The sequence below is a fragment of the Antechinus flavipes genome, chromosome 1 (assembly GCF_016432865.1).
Source record: "Antechinus flavipes isolate AdamAnt ecotype Samford, QLD, Australia chromosome 1, AdamAnt_v2, whole genome shotgun sequence".
Lineage (NCBI taxonomy): Eukaryota > Metazoa > Chordata > Mammalia > Dasyuromorphia > Dasyuridae > Antechinus > Antechinus flavipes.
In genome coordinates, this window is record NC_067398.1 from 300,228,795 (window position 1) to 300,250,757 (window position 21,963).

General features: G+C 33.6%; 1 protein-coding gene across 6 annotated transcripts in view; it reads right to left on the reverse strand.

The window, feature by feature from the left end:
• Window positions 1-21,963, reverse strand: part of CLEC16A (C-type lectin domain containing 16A) — a 217,043-nt gene that overhangs the window by 116,222 nt on the left and 78,858 nt on the right. For all 6 annotated transcript variants that reach the window (XM_051963155.1, XM_051963146.1, XM_051963162.1 and 3 more), the window contains exons 14-17: window positions 18,913-19,022; window positions 18,582-18,626; window positions 11,860-11,910; window positions 6,035-6,163 (exon numbers count right to left, since the gene is read on the reverse strand). In XM_051963155.1, the coding sequence (XP_051819115.1) occupies window positions 6,035-6,163; window positions 11,860-11,910; window positions 18,582-18,626; window positions 18,913-19,022 (335 nt within the window). The remainder of the gene's footprint in view (window positions 1-6,034; window positions 6,164-11,859; window positions 11,911-18,581; window positions 18,627-18,912; window positions 19,023-21,963) is intronic.

The following is a 21,963-nucleotide window of genomic DNA, read 5'->3' on the forward strand; positions in this document are numbered from 1 at the left end:
TCAGTTATTCTGAAAAACAATTTGGAACAATGCCTCCAGTCACTTGACTGTATATATTCTTTGACAACTACTAGGTTTACACAACAAAGAGATAAAAGGAAAAAGAGATAATTTGCATCAAATTTTTTTGTAATGGCCATGAACTGGAAAATAAGGAGTTTTGTTGTTGTTCAGTTGGTTCAGCATCACAAAAATGCTATTTGGGTTTTTCTTGGCAAAGATAGTTTGAGTAGTTTGCCACTTTCTTCTCCAGCTTCTTTTACAGATAAGGAAACTGAGGCAAACAAGATTAAGTAATTTGCCCAAGGTCACAAAGCTAGTAAATGTCTAAGGCAAGATTTGAATTCAGGAAGAGGAACCTTCTTGACTCATGGCTCAGTGTTTTATACACTACTCCATCAATTAAGGAATGATTGAACAAATTATGGCATATGAATGTGATAGAAAAGGACAGTTATAGAGAAACCTTGGAAGACTATGAATTGATTAAGAGTGAAGTGAAAAGAATTAAGAGAACAATATATATATAATATCAATTTACACAATTCTGTGAAGAGAAGCAACTTTGAAAGACTTAAGAATCTAAGCAATGAAAAGATCAACTACAATTCTAAAGGACTCAGGATGAAACATGCTATTCACTTCCTGGCATTTTTGGTAGAGCAAATAAAAGAATCTGTTTTGCTTGATCATGAACATTTGTTACAAAAAATTTGTCTAACTTTTTTTTGGAAACTGCTCAATAGCACTATAATGATAATCAACTGTAAAAGTCTGTTCCCAATAGACTACTACAACTATCTTGATAGACAACAATTTATGACTATTCCAAAGAATCCATGTTGAAAAATGCTACCTCCACCTCCAGAGAGAACGATGAACTCTCTGAGTACAGATTAAAGTAAACTTTTTTGAAACTTTCTTTTTCTTTTTTTTTTTTTTTTTATTCCAACATGGCTAATAAGTTTTGCATGACTTCATATGTATGACTGATATTGTATTTCTTGTCTTCTAAGTAGGTGGGGGAAAGGGAAAAAGACAGGAGGGAATTTGGAACTCAAAATTTTAAAATTTAAAAATTTAAAAAAGAATGTAAGCTTCTTGAGAACAGGAACTATTTTTATCTTTTTTATATCTCCATTGCTTAGCAGAGTGAGTGACACAGCAGGCACTTAAACAATAACAACTACTTTGTTCATTAGGTTAAATCTCCCACTAGCTCCCACTTCCTGATTTTTTACCAATAAAAACACAAAGCTCTTCAGGGTTCATTTATCCCTGGAATCACACTTTGAGACCACTATTTTCCTTTCCTAGGCCAATGTTAACTTTATTAGCAGCCCTTATCCTTATTAACTGTGAGCTTCTGGTTGGCTTTTTCTACATTTCTGAGGTAGAATTTGAGTGGAACCCAAATAGAGACAGGTAGATCAGCTGCCCCACACCTACTCTACCAAAAATTTAAAAATCAAAGCAAACTGAATAACGATCAAGAAATCCTATGATAAACTACACTAAATAATTTAATCCACCTTAGAACTGCCAAAAAGCTAGCCAGAAGCCCAAGAGCAATAAGAAAGAGCTACAAGTAAAATCCTCATTGATCTAAGGAAATAAAAATTTATATAAATAAGTAAAAATTTAAAAGCATGATTCTAGGAATGAACAAAGCTTGAAGACAAGGCAACAAGTTCAGCGCTCCAGTGTCATCAGAAAAACACAGCAAGGATCACAGAAAGCCTAGAACCTGTAGCAACCAATGCTAGACAGGCAGCATGTAGAAGACACCCCAGAGCTAAAAGATCCTTAACACTATATTGTAAGATTATCATAAAGGATTCTAAATATTCAACTTTCTAAAACTCAAAAGGTCTAACTTTCTGAAGGTGAAGGAACCACCCTTCTGGAGTGGGAGGGATAGATAATAAATACCTGAAAAAGATAACTATTAAATAACTGGTTTCCATGGCCTATGTATGCCTAGTAACACAATCTAAGTCAAAGGTTACAGAAATTTCAGCCTCTCAATTTGCATAACTTCAAACTGCTTTCCAAAATAGTTATACAAATTCATAGTCCCATTTTAATGCATTAGAGTGGTTTATGTCTGAAGATCAACCAAAAAATCTCCCACCTCTATAAAGTATTAATGTAGAGTCAGAGATGGCTAAAATCCAACCTAGGAATTTTTTGAAATTGAAAGCAGAGAACCAAAAGGAAGAAATGCAGAAATTTTTTAAAATGAAATAAAAGTTAAGAATTAGGAGAATAATTTAGAACACAAAATGATAAGCCTTAATTAAGTAATAAACTTCCTGAAAATGAGAATAGATAAAACAGAAATCAATGACTCCATGAGATAGCAAGAAATAGCAGAATGAGAACATAATAAAAACAGAAAAAATCCACTGAAGAAGCCCTCAAAGGAATCATCCTAGAAATGTCAGCCAAAATTCAGAGCTCCCACATCAAAGAAAAAATGCCGCAAAAATCCAGAAAGAAGCAGTTCAAGTAGCAAAGTCCAACAGACAAGATCAATAAAACCTGGCAGCTTTTTCCATAAATAAAAGGAGAGTATATGATACAATATTCCAAAAGACAAAAGATATGAACTTATAACTAAGAACAACTTACCCTGCAAAGCTGAGTATAATCCTACAGAGGAAAAAAATGGATCCTTAATGAAAAAGACAACTTTCTTTAAAAAAAAAAAAAGTTATCTTTGGTTTTCATATAATTTAAATATCGCCCCTATTCTTCTCACTCCTCTCTCACAGATAACATATAAAAAATACTTTTTTAATGAAGAAAAAAATAAGCAAAACTAATTAATACATCAAAAAAAATAAAAAAATCTAACACTATATACATATCATTCCAAATCAATGAACTTCTGACTACTGCTGAGAAGAAAGAACACTTGTCTTTTTGAGGCTGAGTTTGTTCTTTATGATTTTACAGTACTTGTAATTGTTTTGTGATGTTTGTTCTTTTGTATATAGTTTTTTTGGTTCTGCTTATTTCACTTTCCATCACTTCAAGTAAGAATTTTTTTATGCTTCTCAGTATTCATATATTTATATCACACAGAAATATTCTATTACATTGCTATATTTCAATTTGTTTATATATTCCCCAATGGATAGCCATCTACTTTGTTTTTATAAATATTTTCAGGAATACAGGGGAGACTTTTATTTTAATTAATGACTTCTTGAAAAACTTCCAAGACTTTGAAATTCTAATCAATACAAGGATAACCATGAATGCAGAGAACTGATAATGAAAATAGTACTTTCCTCCTACCAGAGGTGACAGAATTAAAATGCAGATTGAGATAAACATTTTTAGACATGGCCAATACACAAATTTGTTTTGCTGGAACATGCTTATTTGTTTTGACAGTCACTTTTTTGGGTCCAATATGGGAGGTAATGAGAAAGATCAATTAATTAATTATAAAAATCTGATGGTCTACTTGGGTATGTGCCTAATAGTGGAATCACCAGATCAAAGATTATGGACATTTTCACCTTTTTATTTGCATAATTCCAAATTATTTTTCATAATGATTACACTAATTCATAGGGTCTACTCAACAATAGATTTGTATGCTTATCTTTCTATTAATTCCTACAACACTGACTACTCTCATTTTTTCTTATTTTTGCCAATTTGTTCAGTATGAAATCAAATGTAAACTTTTAATTTGGTTTATATTTCTTTTGTTCAGAGTGATTTAGAGCATTTTTTTTTTTTTGGCTGAGGCAACTGGAGTTAAGTGACTTGCCCAGAGTCACACAGATAGGAAGTGTTAAATGTCTGAAACCAAATTTGAACTCAGATCCTCCTGACTTCAGGGCTAGTGCTCTATCCACTGCACCAACTAGCTACCCCAAGCATTTTTTCATATAGTGGTTAATAATTTACAATTCTTAATAAAAATATCTGCAACAGAAGACTTTCAAGTACTTTTAATAAAAAGTCTTATTTTTCATGAAATATTTGTATCATATATGAGTGTTTGAGAAGAAAACACAAACACATATAATAGTTGAACAAAAACACACACAGACATGCATCAAGTACATATGTATACAGACATATACACATAAAATGTAATGCAGAAATACATCAAACTCAATAGGGAAACAAGTAAAGACTGGGGGGGGGGGGGAGTTAAGATGGAGGGTAGTACCAGTGGAGAATAGCTGCAAAGGAGAATCAATTTCTAGATGCTGAAAGGAGAAATTAAAAAGAAAGAAAAGAAAGATTTGGAAACCAGGGGAGCAACTATTTATTGAGAAATGGCTAATTAAAATGAGGCATATAGATGTAATGGAATGTAATACAGTGAAATCACTGTAGGAAATTCTTTAAAAAGGTAATTTCAAAAAATTCTTGAGACTAAGAATTGATGCAGTAAAAAGAACAAATGCAGAACAATTTATAAAATGACAACAATGCAAAAGAAAAATAACTCTGAACCTTTATGGTCAAAAGCAAGTGATACTACTACTAGGGTAACTTTCTCTAAAAGTGATAATATTTTCCTATTACTTTCCAGTCTGCTGGATTTTAAGGCTCAGGAGAAAAAACAAAGTTTAACATCAGCTCCCCCTACCCCTAATTTCAATAAAATGTTCAAGAAAAGATGGAAAAAAACAATAAATCATTGAAATGCTACTTTAGATCAGAAGCAGTCATTCAATGCCAAATGGATTCTGTCTCACCTAAACTGATATTTGATTGAAATGAAATAAACTCTACCAGGTAATTTCTTATATACTGCATAAAGAGGTTCATTCAAAGGCTAGATTCTATAATGAGATCTGTGGGTTTGGTCACACAAGAGCAAAGGTAGATATAGCAAGAAAGATTTTACCACATTTTACCAAAGTAGTAGATCACAGAATTATAGAAATAAAAAAAATGAGAAAATACTTTGCTTCACATGATAAGAAAGTAATAATGAAGATAGTAACAGCTGTCTTTTGTTGAATACTTAGCAAAGAGTTATTACCTTTTAGAAAACAATAAGTAAACCACCAATGACTACACAGTTATATATATGATTTAAGTTAAAAGAAACATGCATCCCAATAATAGGTGCTTACTTCAATGAATTTCTTTAAAACATCCATTAATATTAATTGCCTCCATGGAATGATTTTTCTAGGAAAAGATTTGAGTACTTTCTAAGAAACAATGATCTTACAAAGTAAGATAAAATACTATGAATAATGCAAGAGAGTTTCCTAAATCAAATGCTTTAGATTAAGTGCTGATAAGGAAAGAACACTTTACAGAGTGTTCTAGGAATTAATCTACTTTCTTACACATTTTCTCCTGCAGACAAACATGAATCACAATGATATATGACTGTGCTTAAACCAAGACAAAATAAATTTTTTACTAACAAATCATCAAGGAGTAGGGAGTTCATTTGTACTTTATTTGACACTGTTCCTTATTTCCCACAGTGCTTAGTGCTTTACTTTAAATTGGTGAAGTCAACTTTTTAAAAAAATTAATATTCATTGTCAAGAGAAATGAATTTAAATATGAATGTATAAACAGTTTCTAAAGAAATTTCTATAGATTTCTACAGAAATCTTAGCTTTCCTGATGAATTATTTGTGGTATCATCTTCTAGTATTCTAACAAATGTTAGGGAAAAGGAGGAAACAAGATTTATTAAGTACCTACTGTGTGCCTAGTACTGCGCAAAATACTTTATAAATATCTCATTTGATCTTTATAACAATTCTATGAATTAGATGCTGTTATGATCTCCATTTTACAAAGGAAGAAATTGAAGCAGATGAAAGTTAAGTGACTTGGATAGGTTCACACAACAAGTGTCTGAAGTTGGATTTGAACTCAGATTTTCCTAGGCACAGTATTCTATTAGGCACAGCAACATCTAGCTGCCTAGACTATATATTTTACTGTGACCAAGTATTTTTCACTTTATATTCAAAAGCTACTCTGTGTAATTGAATTTTAGTGACAAAAATTAAAGTATACTCACTCTACGGGTTCTTTCCACATCACCACATGGCAATCGCTTTACAAAGTCAATCCCAGTTAGAGGTGTTCCAGTTGGAGGTAGCAAGATAGAGGCATCCATCATTAAATATTCCACATTCATAGGCTTAATCTGTTAAAGAGAAATTCAAGTTAAGCTTGGAAAAAGAAGGCTACATGGTAGATTAAGCAGGTCTTACATACAAATTAAATGCCTCAGTTTAAAACAAAATTCAATAAATATGATGCCTTGATCCATCTCAGTAAAGAGTATGCTATTGAAAAAGAAAAGTTCCTCATGCTATATTCAATTGCAAAGATAATCTCTTGGCTATTTGTCATCTCCCCACACAAACACATTAAATCCTCTCCATTATAACAGTCAGAAAAAATTTCTATCTTCTCCAGAAGTTCACATTTTAACTCCCCCATGTCATTCTTTTCTTCTACATGACATTTTACTTCTTTCTAACCTATCCATTGTTAAGGTTGTCCTCAAGTCTTATCTTCTCCAGGAAGCCTTTGACAATAATTTGAATCCACCCCAGACTGGCCTTTCTTTGATTTCTTAACACATTTAGCACCATAAAATTAGTGTTTAATTGCTCCACGTGTATACTGTTCAAGGGAATACTACTTAAAGGTAGGGGACATTTTTTTTTAAATGCAGCAAATTAAGACAACTCTGAGGTACCCCTTCATGCCTCTCGGATTGGCTAAGATGACAGGAAAATTTTTTGCTAAATGTTGGAGGGGATGTGGGAAAAATGGGACATTAATACATTGTTAGAAGAGTTGTGAACTGATCCAAACATTTTAGAGAACAATTTAAAACTATGCCTAAAGGGCTATTATACTGTATATACCCTTCGATTCAGCAGTAGCTGTATTTCAAAGAAATCATAAAAAAGGGAAAAGAACCACAAGTGCAAAATTGTTTGTGGTAGCCCTTTTTATAGTGGCAAGGAACTGGAAATGGAGTGGATGGCCCATCAGTTGGGGAATGGCTGAATAAGTTATGGTATATGAACATTATGAAATATTATTGTTCTATAAGGAACAACCAGCAGGACAATTTCAGAAAGATCTGCAAAGAGTTACATGAACGAGGCTAAGTGAAGTGAGTAGCACCAAGAGAACATTATATACAGCAACAATAAGATCATGTGATGATGTTTTGGACTTGGCTCTTTTCAACAATGAGATGATTCAAGGTAATTTCAATAGACTTGTGATGGAAAAAGCCATCAGCATCCAGAGAGAGAACTATAGAAACTGAGTATAGCTCAAAGCATAGTATTTTCATCTTTTTTGTTGCTATTGTTGTTTGCTTGTTTTATTTTCTTTCTCTTGCTTTTTTCACCCCTTTGATCTAATTTTTCTTGCATAGCATAATATATGTAGAAATATGTTTAGAAAAATTGCATGCTTAACCTATCCTGGATTACTTGCTGACTAGGGGAGGGGGGAGGAGGGAAAAGGGGAAGAAAAGAGGGAGAAAAATTTGGAACACAAGATTTTGTAAGGGTGGATGATGAAAACTATCTTTGCATATATTTTGAAAAATAAAAAGCTTTTATTTAAAAAAATTGTCTTTGTAATTAGGTCCTTAAAATAAATTCAATTTGCTTCCTCAAAAAAAAATTAAGAGAAATTAAGAACACTTAATTTATTCAACATCATTAGGAGCTTAAGGGATTCTACATAAGCAAATGGATTTTAATGGAAATTTATATAAAATATATTGTACATTTCCTAACTTCTTTTAAGCAAATGTTACAAAGTAGAATTTAACTTTTCATGATTAGAGGGTTATTTTGACAACTGTTACTATAAGATGTAGTAATAGAGTTTTGCTTTTAATTTTTTCCTTGATTTTTCAGAATATTAACTTCCTTTTTTTAGTATACTGATTGTCTCTAGAAGATTCCTAGTCCTTCCTTTCCTATAGCCTTCTCATTCCATTCTATTCTAATTAGTTTTGGACTAGAAAAACCAGACAATCAAGTTCAGCAAGACCTGTATAGTAAACAAAAGTTTTGCATTTTAAACAACAAGGTTCAGAGCGAAGGAGTCTAAAGTAAAGTACTTGGCTTAGGGTTGAGGCTTTGGAGCAATTGTTTTGGAGTTACATGATGCAGTGAGAGTGAGTAGAGCACTGGATTTAGAATTAGGAATATATCTTAGTTCAAATATTGTCTCAGATACTTCCCTAGTTGTGTGAGCCTAAGCAGGCCATTTGACCTCTGTGTGCCTCATTTTCCTCAACTGTACAATGGGGACAATAATAGCACCTGCCTCTCAAAGTTATTGGGAAGATATAAGATAATATTTGTAAGACACAGAACAGGGCTTAGCACATAATAAGACAACACAAATTCCCTCCAACCCTCCCCTCCTAAACTCTGAAGCTTTTTTTTATTTCCCTAGTGAGGCTTTCTTCTAACTTTCAAGGCTAACTAAGAAAAAAAAACTATGCACATGACCAGAAAATTTCAATTTAAAAAACATTTGATTAAGTGCTTACTACAGGTTTATAAGGCATTGTGTTATATGAAGGGATAAAGAGAGTTCTTGTCTTCAGGAACTTAAAAATATAATAGAAATAATGTATAATATACAAATATGATAAGTAAAAAAAGATAAAGAGAAGGGAGAAATTCACATAAAATGTCATAAGAAAATCTGAAGAAGAGATCATTTTCAGTTAAAGGGACAGCTTCACAGAGAAATAGGAATCTGAAGTGGATATTTCATTATAAGAATTATAATAGGTGGGTTTGTGATGGGAGAACTTTCCATATAAGACAGTTACTATCTAGTAAAAAGTAGGGTGATCCACTAGTGCCCAGCTACTAGCTCAGCTGGATGAAGAGCTAGTAGCCCAACTTGGTTAGAAAGGAGTGGTGGTGCATGAAGAATACTATGTTACAGAGCAAGTCAAGCAGATGGAAAGTCAGATTGCAAAAATTCCAAATGTCCAGCTGTAGAGTTTTTTAATCATATAGGCAATGAGAAGCTGAAGAAGTTATTTTGTTTTGAATAAGCAGAGTGACAGTCAAATCCATGCATTATACCTGAGCCATCTGAATGGCTCCACGACCTCACTAAAGTGGGTTTTCACTCCAATAATACTAATCATAACCTATATATGCCTACTGATCTTGTAACTCTTGTTTAAGTCTTCTCCTAAGTTTCCCATTATATTAGAGAGCTTCTTCACATCACAAGGCTACCAGAGGTACATACTGTATGCCTACTCTGAAGTGTAATTACAATAAAGAGGTGACTCTGGTTGATAAAGAGGTAATTGGTTCTTAAAGGTTATGCCAGAAAAATGAAGGCTCTGTCAAATTTTACTAAGCTAAAAAGGCTTTGAGTACAATCCTAATATGAAATAATATCTACTTCCCAAAGACAAACCTAGCCAAGAATAGAAAAACTTATCACCATTAGTCCAGGTAATCAGTGATGGTATAAAATAGTTAAAAGACTGTGTAATATAAAATGAATTGGAGGTGAGGTACCAGAGCCATGAAAACCAGTTCAGAGATTATTATAGTATTTTAGAAGAGAAAAACAATAAAGGATCAATTTAGAGTTAGAAATGGTGTCAAACTGAGCAGAGGAGAGATAGATGCAACAGATACTTTGGAGGCAGAATCACAGAATCAGAAAAATGAGTGACTTGTTTGCACATTAGGCTGGGAAAGAGGTAAAAATCATTCCAAAGTGACCCCAAAGTTTTGAGCTAGGGGATGGGAAGAAATAATATCAACTGACATAGGGAAGTGAAGAAAGAGGATAAGTTCAGTTTGACCATGAGTCTGAAGTGCTGGCAAGGCATTCTATTCTAGCACATAGATGAAAATGTAAGACTAGAGTTCAGGGCAGATATAAGGACTGAATACAGAGCTATGAGACTCATCTTTATAGAGGCTGTGCCTTCACTGTCTCCTCCAAAGTACTTATCACTAACCTGAACAAACAGTAGGTACTCAATAAATACCTGATTGATTATAGGAAAGACTGAAGCCTTCTGTAATGCCTCTAAGAGAAGACAATCCATAATTACAGTACTATTTAAATGTTCATCAGAAAATAAGCCTTAACTTTTCAAAAAATAAAACAGGTTGGCAGAATTTCATTAGAGAAGGAATTATTATAGGATAAGCTAAAATGGCAAATAACCACTAAATACATTTCACTTTAATGGTCAGAATATAATAGTAAACTTTTTCTAAGGGATTAGAAAGAACAGTGAGCTGATTGTGACCATCAATGAAAACTGTGAGCAGAAATACACAAACATATACATCTCTATTAAAATGACATGGAACAAGTGGCTGCATCTTTAGAATTGTTCATAGAAGACATTTTAAAAAGTCAGTTATGCTAATTTATACTTTTTCTTAAAATAGTTTCATATAAAAGTGTGAGGGGGTACTCAAAACAGTTCTAGAGGAGTATTGTGAATGATGAAATGACAATAACACCAATGCCTATATATAGTCAATACAGTTGGGGAGGTGGAATGCTTTTGGAACTTAAAAGGTTTTCTCAGTAGAATCAGTTAAGACAGCAACGCAAAGCATTAGGTCCTTTATTTGGCAGGCTTAACTTAAAAAAGGAGGCTATGAGACTTAGTGGAAATATTTAAGGGTGATAAGGAAGATAGAGCAAAAATTTGAAAAGGATAGTAAATAGTGAGATAAAGGATGCTCCCAGAATCTGGAGGGTACCTTGAGGTGTGAAGCAAGAGAAAGGAGTCTTCATGATGATCTACATTCCCTCCAATCCCATCCTATCTTAGGCCCTTTGCATATTACACCAAATTCTTAAACCATTGTTTCTCTTATCACTCCAAGAACTGGGAAAGGTCTGAGATATAGAAGAGAAGCAGAAATTTTCTGGGGATGGGTGGGGTTTCTTTCAAGTAGATGTTTTCCATCTTTGATAGTGTTGTCACTTATACCAATCAATGAAGTTTCCAGCTAAATGGAAGGTTTCAAGAATAATAGAGAAGGGAGAAAATGTCAAGAAGCAGAAGGATATGTATCCAGAGATAAGGTAGCTAGTTTCAAGAACCACCATCATGGAAGTGGCTATCTTCAATAATGAGAGGATCCAAATCAGTTCCAATTGATCAGTAATGAACAGAACCAGCTACACCTAGCAAAAGAACACTGGAAAATGAGTGTGGACCACAACATAGCATTTACACTCTTTCTGTTATTGTTTGTTTGCATTTTTGTTTTTCTTCCCAAGTTATTTTTACCTTCTTTCTAAATCTGATTTTTCTTTTGTAGCAAGACAACTATATAAATATGTATACATATATTGTATTTAACATATACTTTAACATATTTAACATGTATGGGACTACCTGCCATCTAGGGGAGGGAGTAGAGGGAAGAAGGGGAAAAGTTAAAAGTTTTTGCAAGAGTCAATGTTGAAAAATTGCCCATCCTATATGTTTTGTCAATAAAAAGCTGTAATAATTAAAAAAAAATAACTACCATCATTTTTTTTGGGGGGGGGAGGCTGTGAACATTTATTTATTGTTATTTCTGGCAGTCCTACTTGTAAAAACCTACTCTCACTAATAGGATATAATCTGCAATATCAGCAGCACCAAGAACAAATGGTAAGGGGGCAAATTAAATTTCCTAAAGGGTTAACAAAAAAAGAACGAAATTCCTCAATTAATCTTTAACATGCTGTAAGTTCTCTTTTTGTTACTCAATTGTTAAACATTAAAGGAAATCAGCCAGTTTCTGACATACATGCATTTCTTCATACAGTTTATTACTTTGATTAGTCACTTACTGTCATACTCCTATATTCATCTTCAAACATATCCAAAAAAATTTCTTCTCCCTTAAAGAAAAAGGACAAGATTATTCTTTTTTTTTCCATAAACAAGAAAAGTATTATAAATTCCATTTCATGGCTGTTAAGCCATCTGTTTTTCATTACTAAGTTCTCGTAAATCATCAGGAACTAAAACACAGATACAGATACACACACACATGCAAACACACACACACACACACACACACACAAAATCAAATGATATACAAAATCTCACATTTCACCAGTCAACAATTTTTAAAATCCTTTTAAGCAAAACTAAAACAAAAAAAAACTAAAAAAATAATTCTTATTAATTAATCTAAGGTGACAGCATTGTACTATCATTTACACAACTTTAGGAGAGTGTAGGAAGAATGGAAAGGGAAAAGAAAACTTAAATCCTTTCTTTTGGGTAAGCGGTTAGTAAAAAAACAAACACTACAAATAATTCAAATAAAGTTAATATTAAAATGTTTTCAAAAGATGCTGATTCTAAAATTTGCCAAATTAAACATAGCAAATTCTGTTTATTCATAATGGTTGGGAATTGGATATTCTGGTTAGTTGAGAATTACTATTTGACCATATAAGGTTTACCAATCCTTAAAGAATTCTAATGTGATAAAATGATAAACATTATCTTAAATATGGTATAGAGCTAAATCTTTCTTTCTTTTTTTTTTGCTGAGACAATTAGGGTTAAGTGACTTGCTCAGGGTCACACAGCTACGAAGTGTTAAGTGTCTTGAGGCCAGATTTAAACTCAGGTTCTCCTGACTTCAGGGCTGGTGCTCTATCTACAGCACCATCTAGCTGCCCCAATCTAAATCTTTCTCAAAATGATTCAGAAGGCACTTTAGAATTTTGTAATTCTTTAAGGTCATCATTCTAAAGAGGAATGCCCATAGTGCTAGAGTTTTTAACTTACAGAAGGGTTACAAGATGGTGCTGAATATTCTCTGATATGTTATCTTTAAAAAAAAATCAAAGTAGTTGGATGGAACCTCAGAAGCCATCTAATACAATAAAAATTCTCTGTTTAAACAATCTAATGAGTGGCCAATCAGTCTTTACTTGAAGAGCTCTTATGAAGAAGAATTTAATACCTCCCCAAGCAGCACATTCCACTTTTGGATGGCTATAATTGTTATAAGTTTTTCTGCAATCAAGCCTAAAGTTGTCTTTTAACTTCTTCCAATCATAACTCCTAGTTCTGCCCAGTAAAGCTAAATTGAACATGACTAATTCCTTTTCCATGTAATTCCCTTCCATGTTCCCTTAATACCAGAAGGTAATATGTTGCCCCCATGTCTTCTCTTTTGCAGGCTAAACATACCAGTTCCTTCAACCAGTCCCGATAGCATGAATTCAAGTGCCTTCACAATCTTGGTTAACCTCCCCAGGCTAATGTAGTATATTAATGTCCTTCCTAAAATGTAGTGATAAGAATTGAAAACAAGACTCTGTATGTGTGAAGATGATGGCAGAGTACAGATAAACTACAATCTCCTTAGTGTTCTACACCAGGGCTTCTTAAAACTTTTTTACTTATAACTCCTTTTTTGCCAGAGAAATTTTTATACAACCTCCGATATATACATATATATACAAATAAAATATATACTGATAAATCATAATTTTATGATCCCCAATTTACATGACCCCATATGGGATTGCAACCCATACTTTAAGAACCATTTGCTCTATCCAACACACCTCTTAATGCAAATTTGTTTTGGCAGCTATATCACACTGGTGACTCATTTTGAACATTAAAATCCCCAGATCCTTTTCAATCAACAATCAAACTGTTATCTAGTTACTTTTCTCTCATTTTGTAATGCTGAAATTAATTCTAACTTTAAGTCAAATATAAGACAATAAATGTATTCGTGTTAATTGTATTTTGTTGATTCAGCCTAGCATTCTAGCTAGTAAAAATATTTTTTGAAGTCTGTCATCAATATGTTACCTTTTCTTCCCAGTTTTATGTCAGAAGTGAATTTGAGAAGCATGCTACCTATTTCTTTACCCAAGCCATTGATAAAAGCCTTAAAAGGCACCTAACTCTGGTGTACTTTATTGAAGGCCTCTTACACCTAAGTGACCACAAATCTGACTGTCTGGGATGCCAGCCTTTCGACTGAGATCGAGTCAAATGCTTTGCTGAATCCAACTAAGTACACACACACACACACACACAGAATTCCCCTGGTCTTCCATTCCAGTAATTATATCCAAAATATAATTGTTCTGGCATGACTTGCTCTTCATGAAATGAAACTAGTTCTTTCCAATCATTTCTTTTTCTAGATGTTTTTAATCACTCCTTTATAATCACCATCTAAAATTTTAGAAGGAATCATGTCAAGTTCAATGGCTTTAGACCTCATTGCTTCCCCCATTAAAAACAACAACAACAGGCATTTGGACTTCTCGGGGCCTGTGGTACCTTTGCTATTCTCCAGAATCTTTGAAAGATCACTGGCAGTGGATCAACAATCATTTATACCATTATTTTTAGTATCCTGGGATACTGATGATTTGAACACATTAAGGGCAAATTAAATACTCTTTTACTATCACCTTGTTTATTTTAGAAATTAATTTTTTTTTCTTTCTTTCTTTTTTTTTTTTTTTTGCTGAGGCAATTGGGGTTAAGTGACTTGCCCAGGATCATATAGCTAGGAAGTATTAAGAATCTGAGGCCAGATTTGAACTCAGATCCTCCTGACTTCAGGGCTGGTGCTCTATCCATTGCACCACCTAGCTGCCCCTATCAACTCTTTTAATGATTTTTGTTCTTTGCTTGTTCTTGGCATAGAAAACAGAAGCCTTCAATCCATGATCAGTTATCATTGTCCTATCTATGCTAAATAATAGTTCTATCCTTTCTTGAATTTCAATATAACTTTAAAAAAACAATCCCCAATTTTTTTGCCATTAGAATTCCTTGTCCACCTCAGCTTAATCAGGGTTTTAATATTCCTGACATTTTTATCAGACTGTTCCACAATCTTGTATTCATCCTTCACTGCCTTTTCCTTGCTTTCAATCTCAGAACAAATGTAACAATTTTTCTCCCCAAACCCCACTTCAAGACTATCCTTCTTGTCCTATTCTATCTCTGTATCTTCCATAGGGTTTTCTCTGTTATTCAACAGAATGCTCCCATGTTTATTTCCTCTCACTAAGTTTCAAATTTCTTTCCCCCTACCTAAGGGATTGCTTCTCTGTTGCCTGCAAACACTCCTAAGTCTTGCCTACCCTCACATGCGCCTAATCATCCCCTTAAGTTTTCAGCTAATTTCTCTCTTGCCTTGTTTCTGCTTCATCTCTTTGGTTCAATTCTCAAACCTTTTAAATCTGGCTTCCAACTTCATCATTTAACTAATACGGCTCCTTTCCAAAGTTATAAGTGATCTCTTAGTTGTAAGATCTGATAATACTTTCTAAGTGCTCAGTCTTCCCGATGTCTCTTATAACATGAGACACTTTTGACTATCCTATTGTCCTAGATACTCTCCTTTGGTGATACTGCTTTCTTTTGGTTCTCTTCTACATGTCTGATTACTTCTCAGTTTCCTTCAACGGATCATACCTTTTTTAAAATTTTTACATTTATTTTCAAATATATATCAAAGATATTTTAAATTAAAAAAAAAAATGTTGAGTTCCATATTCTTTTCCTTCTTTCTAGCCCCTTCAGTGAGAAGACAAGCAATTTGATATAGATTATACACATGCAATAATGCAAAGCATATATGTATTAGTTATGTTTTAAGAAAAATAAAAAAGAGAGAAAGAGAAAGAGAAAGGAAGAAAGAAGAAGGGAGGGAGGGAGAAGGAGGAAAAAAGGAAAGAGAGAGAAATCTAAAAGTTGAAAGAACAAGATGTTTCAATTTGCACTCAAGACTCCACCAGCTCTTTATCTGGAAGCGGATAGCATTTTTCTTATGTTCTTCAGAACTGTCTTAGATCACTATATTGCAAAGAGTAGCCAAGTCATTCACAGTTGATCACTGTACTATATTCTAGTTACTGTGTACAATGTTCTCCTGGTTCTGCTCACCTCTTTGCATTAGTTCATGTAAGTTCTTATATATTTGAAAAATAAGGTCTTTATCAGAAAAACTTTCTGTAAAAATTTACTGCATATTTCCCTCCATCCAAGTTTTCCCTGTTAATTTCTCTCTCTTTTAGTCTATCCCTCAAGTATATTGCTTCTGACTACCCATCTCCCTCAATCTTCCCTCCTTTCTATTAACCCACTCCCTGAACTCCTTTTGTCATCCCTTCCCCTTCTACTTCTCTGTAGTGTAAGATAGATTTCTTTACAATTGAGTGTGCATGTTATTCCCTTTGATCAATTCCAATGAGAGTTAAAGTTCAAGTGTTGTCTGCCACTCTTCATCACATTCCATCTTCCCCTCCACTGTTAAAAGTTCTTTCAACCCTCTTTTATGTGAGATAATTTACCTCATTCTACCTCTCCTTTACCCCTTCTTCAAATGCATATCTCTTTCAATTTCATTTTTTTTTTTAGATATCATCCCATCGGAGTCAACTCCTTTTTGTAACCTCTATTTATATAGATTCCTTCTAACTGTCTTAACAATGATTATGTTCTTAAGAGTTACAAGTATCGTCTTCCCATATAGGAAAGTAAACAGTTTAACCTAATTGAACCATTTATGGATTCTCTTTCTGTTTACCTTTTAATACTCTTCTTGAGTCTTGTATCTGAAAATCAACCTTTCTATTATTCAGCTGTGATCTTTTCATGAGGAATGCTTAAAGAGTCTTCTCTTTCATTAAATATTCAATTTTCCCCCAAAGAATTATATTGTTTTGATGAGTAGGTGATTCTTGGTTGTAATTCTAATTCTTTTGACCTCTGGAATATCATATTATAAGCTCTCCAGTCTTTAAAAAGTGGTAACTGTTAAATCTTGTATTATCGTGACTGTAGCTCTGTAATATTTGAATTGCTTCTTTCTGGTTGCTTGAAATATTTTCTCCTTGGCCTAGAAGCTTTAGAATTTGACTGTAACATTCCTGGGAGTGTTCATTGTGGGATTTCTTTTAGGAGGTGAACAGTGGATTCTTTCAATTTCTTTTTTTACCTCTGGTTCAGAACAGCAGGGCAGTTTTCCTTGATAATTTCTTGAAAGATGATGTTTAGGCTCTGTTTTTGATCATGACTTTCAGGTAGTCAACAAATTCTTAAATTCTCTCTCCTCAATCTAGTTCCAGGTCAGTTGTTTTACCAATGAGATATTTCATATTTTCTTCTCTTTTTTCATTCTTTTGATGATGTTTTATTATTTCTATTTATCTCATGAAGTCATTAGTTTCCACTTGTGCAACTCTAATTTTTAAGAAATTATTTTCTTCAGTGAGCTTTTATATCTCCTTTTCCATTTGGCCAATTCTGCTTTTTAAGGAGTTCTTTAGTGAATCTCTGTAATTTTTCCCCCCAACTTGGTCAGTTCTGCTTCTTAAGGAGTTGTTCTTTTCAATAGATTTATGTGTCTCTTTTATCATTTGGTCTATTCTGTTTTTTAACAGAATTTATTTTCTTCAGGATTTGTTTTTTGGAAATTTTTTTTTTTTTTTTGGTGCTTCCTTTACCAAGTTGTTGACTCATCTTTTGCATCACTCTCATTTCTTTTCCTCTTTTTTCCTCTACTTCTCTTACCAAAGGAACTCTCTTTGGGCCTTAAACCAATTCACTTTTTTCTTTGGATGTAGCAACTTGACTCTGTTGTCTTCTTCTGAGATTGTATTTTAATCTTCCCTGTCACCACAGTAACTTTCTATGGTCAAATTCTTCATTTTGTTGTTGCTTGCTCATTTTTCTAGGCTATTTCTTGACTTTTAACTTATTAAGTTGGGTTCTCCTGCAGTAGAGGGGGCTATTTTGGGTTTTGATTTTTAGAGCTGGTTTTGGGGGAAAGTCTTTTAAGTTTTCAGTTCTTCAAAGGCAGTATGTTAAGGAGAGGTGTGGTTACTGCTCTCCTGGCCTATACTCTCTCTGGTCTGTTAATGACCACAAACATTCTTTTCCACCCTAGAACTATGTCCAATGTTCCTGCTTCCCTGCAACCAATGGTTCTGGTGTACTAGTGCTCCTCCTCACCTTAGGACTGCGAGTTGGAATTGAGTATGGGAAACGTAACAGAATCCTGCATCTACTATCAGCAAAGGGTTTTCTATAATCCCCTTCTAACCAAATGTCTAAACACTCGCCCTCACTCTTACCATCTATGGGCTGAGAACTCCTGAAGCTGCTGCTGCCAATTCAGCTGCCCCTAAGACTTGCAGCTGACTTGTAGCTGTGCTTCACTCTGACTTCAGTGAGGCAGATCTTTTCTGCCAACCTTTTATATTTTCTTGGACTGGAAAACTGTTTTACTACGTCCTTTTGTTAGTTTTGCCACTCCAGATTTGGTGTGAAGGTGTTATTTTAAAAATACTTAAGAGGGAAATTTGGGAGAGCTCATGCAGTTCCATATCTTACTGTACCATCTACGCTCTGTCTCTTCTGAATCATTCTTCATGCTCTTTTTACTTGAAAATCTATTGCCTAAGTTTAAATGTTTGAGGAATCATTGGAGTGCTACACATGTCTTGTGCACATGCACATTTTTTTATTTGCACGCATACACACACAAAGATATGTATATATTTACCTTATAAAAATGCCTCACAAGGTGAACACTTTCCTCTCTTGCACCCTATTAAAGAAAGAAAAAAACACAAAAGAATCAAATCTTACGTGGAAAAAGTTCAGAAAACTGACTGAATTAAAAATCTTAGGATACACGTTAAGAATCAAATAATTGCTGAAAAAAATTATTTTAAAATAATTTTTTAAAAAATGTATTTTAAATTCAAAAAAGAACCTACATTTCATGAGAAAAAATTTAAGATCTTGCTTTTCCTTGCTAAAGTTGTCCACTAAATGAAGTGGATTACAATGCTATTGGAAAGCTTATCTCTCTATAGAAGATGGGTCCTTACCTCAAGGCAGGCAAGGTGAACATCCTTTATAATACTGCCATTGTTTGTCATGACTTGCTGCTTTAGTAACAAACAGCTAAGTTCCAAAGTGGCCAGTCTGATTTTTCCATCTATAGAAAATAAGAGATAACTTAGTAAAAAAACTTAAAAGCCTTATTAGCTCATTTGAAAAGAAGGTCATTTTTTCCCCACAAATAGTCCACAAAAATTAGTACTGTTCAATAGAACCAAGCTATCAGGATCCAATGGGAAGAGATGCCAAATCCTAAATATCTTACTTACACAACTATACTGTTCATGTGCCCGTTAGCAATTTAATAGTCAATGCTGTAATAATATATATAATCTGCAAATGAATTCTCAGACAGAACTAATTATACCTAATTTGAATGTACACAAATGACAATTTAAAATTAGTTGGTAATTCCTAAGTACCATTTTTTTTGATTTGGGTTTCTCTAATGATTTTCTAGAAGTAACAGGCAAAAGGTAAAGCCTGAAAGATTCTTTCCCCATGCCCCCAAGGCCTAAGCCTTGTCTTTTCTCTTTCTATACTATCTCCAATTCCTCTAAATTCAATTTTCCTCTCTATGCAGATGATTTCCACATTTATATGATCAGTCCTTATTTTCTTCTTGCATGCTAGTTTCACATCATTTACTGCTTTTTTGGATATCTGGCTTCAAACATTCCAAAGGCATCTCAAATTTACTATGTCTAAATCAGAACTCCTGAACTCTATCATCCTCATAGCTTTCCTTTTATCATCAAGAGTATCAGCATCCTCCCAGTCACACAGGACTCCCAATGTTGGAATCATAATCCATTTTTAAAAAGCATAGAATTACAAAGAAGGAATTATATACATACTCAATATGGGTATAGAAATCTATCATACCTTACAGAAAAATAGGAGGGGAATGGAATATGGGAATGGAATATGAAAAAGAGGGCATATCAGGGAAGGGAGTAATCCATACCAAAATACTATGGAGGAGGGGCAGGGTGAAAGGAGAGAATAAATGGGAGGGAATACAATTAATTATAGCAATTGTAAAAAGAATTTTGAAGCAAGTTTTTCTGATAAGGCCTCATTTCTCAAATATAGAGGGAAATGAGGTCAAAAGGAAAGTTATTTATATGTATTTAATATTCATAGCAGCTCTCTTCCCAGGGCAAAAATACTAGAAATTGAGGGGATGCCCATCAATTGGGGAATGGCTCAATAAACTGTGTTATATGTTTGGGATAAGATATTATTATTCTGTGGGAAATGATGAGCAGGATGCTCTCAGAAACAACATCTATAACAATAACAACAACAACAACAACCTGAAAAGCAAAGTGAACTCAACTCAAGCAAAGTGAAATGTATTGTATACAAAGTGATAGCAATGCTCTGGGATGACTAGCTGTAAATGACTTTGCTATTCTCAGTAGCATAATCATCCATGACTACTCTGAAGGACTTACGATGAAAAATTCTTTCCATACCCAGAGAAGGATTGTGTCTGAATACAGATTGAAACATTCTCTCTTTCTTTCTTTTTAATTTAATTTTTCTTGAAGGGTTTTCTTTTCATTAGGATGGGAAATCTATGTTTTCTTTCACAACTTGACTTTTATCGAAATGTTTTACATAACTTCCCATGTGGTTCCTTAATTATGGGAGGAGATAGGGAGAGAATCTAGAATTCAAAACTTTAAAAAAAATTTTTTTATTTAGAATGTAACTGGGGAAAATATTGAATAAATAATAAAAAGCATAAAGTTAATTAGATCATTCTTCTCTGCACTTCCACACCTAATTCCAGTGGCTCATTATTTCTGAAATAAAATAAATACTCCTCTTGCATTTAATGCCCTTAATAACTTCCTTCATTCCTACCTTTTTCTTTTTTATACATTTTTTCTCTCTTTCTATGCAATGATCCAATCACATCAGTGTTTCTCACACATAATATTTATTCTGTTTTCTCTATGCCATTGATACCGGCTGAACCAATGGCTGGAATACTCTCCCTCTTTACCTTCACTTCTTAGTTTCTCTGACTTACTTAAAGACTTTAACTCCCATCTTCCACAAGAAACCTTTTCCCAGCTTATTAAGATCATTTGCCACCTTCTCTGTATGTATCTTATATCCATACCTAATGATTAACATGTTTGTTTCCCTTTGGTTTTCAAACTCCTTCAAGATAAGAATTGTAGTTCTGCCTTTATTTGTATCCTTAATGCTTTTTAGGGTCTGGTCCATAATAAGAATTTAATAAGCGTTGATTGATCTGGGGCACTAAAAGAAACAGTACTATCCCTCTCAGAGCCTGAGCTCCCTTTCTACTAATAAATATTAGATCTATAAATTACAATCTATCCGCTGTGGCTAAGAGGTATAAATCTTCAAGGACATTACAAACAAACATGAAAATGGAAAATAACTATGACTGGAACAAACTGGATATGATATGCCTAAAAACCCCTATGACCTTCTGTATTGCCACTACTATAACTGATTAGACATTATTTTCCATTCACAATTTTAAAATGATCATTAATGATATAACGTAAGTAGTGTGATCTCCCTTGGGACCCAATTATTTAATATTTTTGCATATTAGTTAAAAGAGAGAGTATTCAGTGAAACTATCCAAGTTTAGAGACAGTTTGAAGATCTTCCAAAAAATCAAATGTCAACATGAATAACAAAGAAAGTTCTACAAGATTTTCTGAATGTGAGAAATGGTAGGTGAGATTTAATTTGGGCAGTGTGAGGTAATGTGTCCAGATAAAAATAATCTGATATTATCCTTATGAAACTATCAACTCAGGTCAATTATAACACAGAAAAAAAGAGTTAGGAGTCAGTCATAAAAATCACAGAATTTGAAGCCTACAAGACTTTGAAGACTTCAGAGACAAACTAGTCCCTCTTTCTCATTTTTACAGATGAAGAAATTGAACCTCAGAAAAGTAGCGACTTGTCCAGGGTCAAACAAATAGGTTAATGCCAAAGCCAAAGCCAAGGCTTAAAGCTCTGCTCTCTTGTTATTC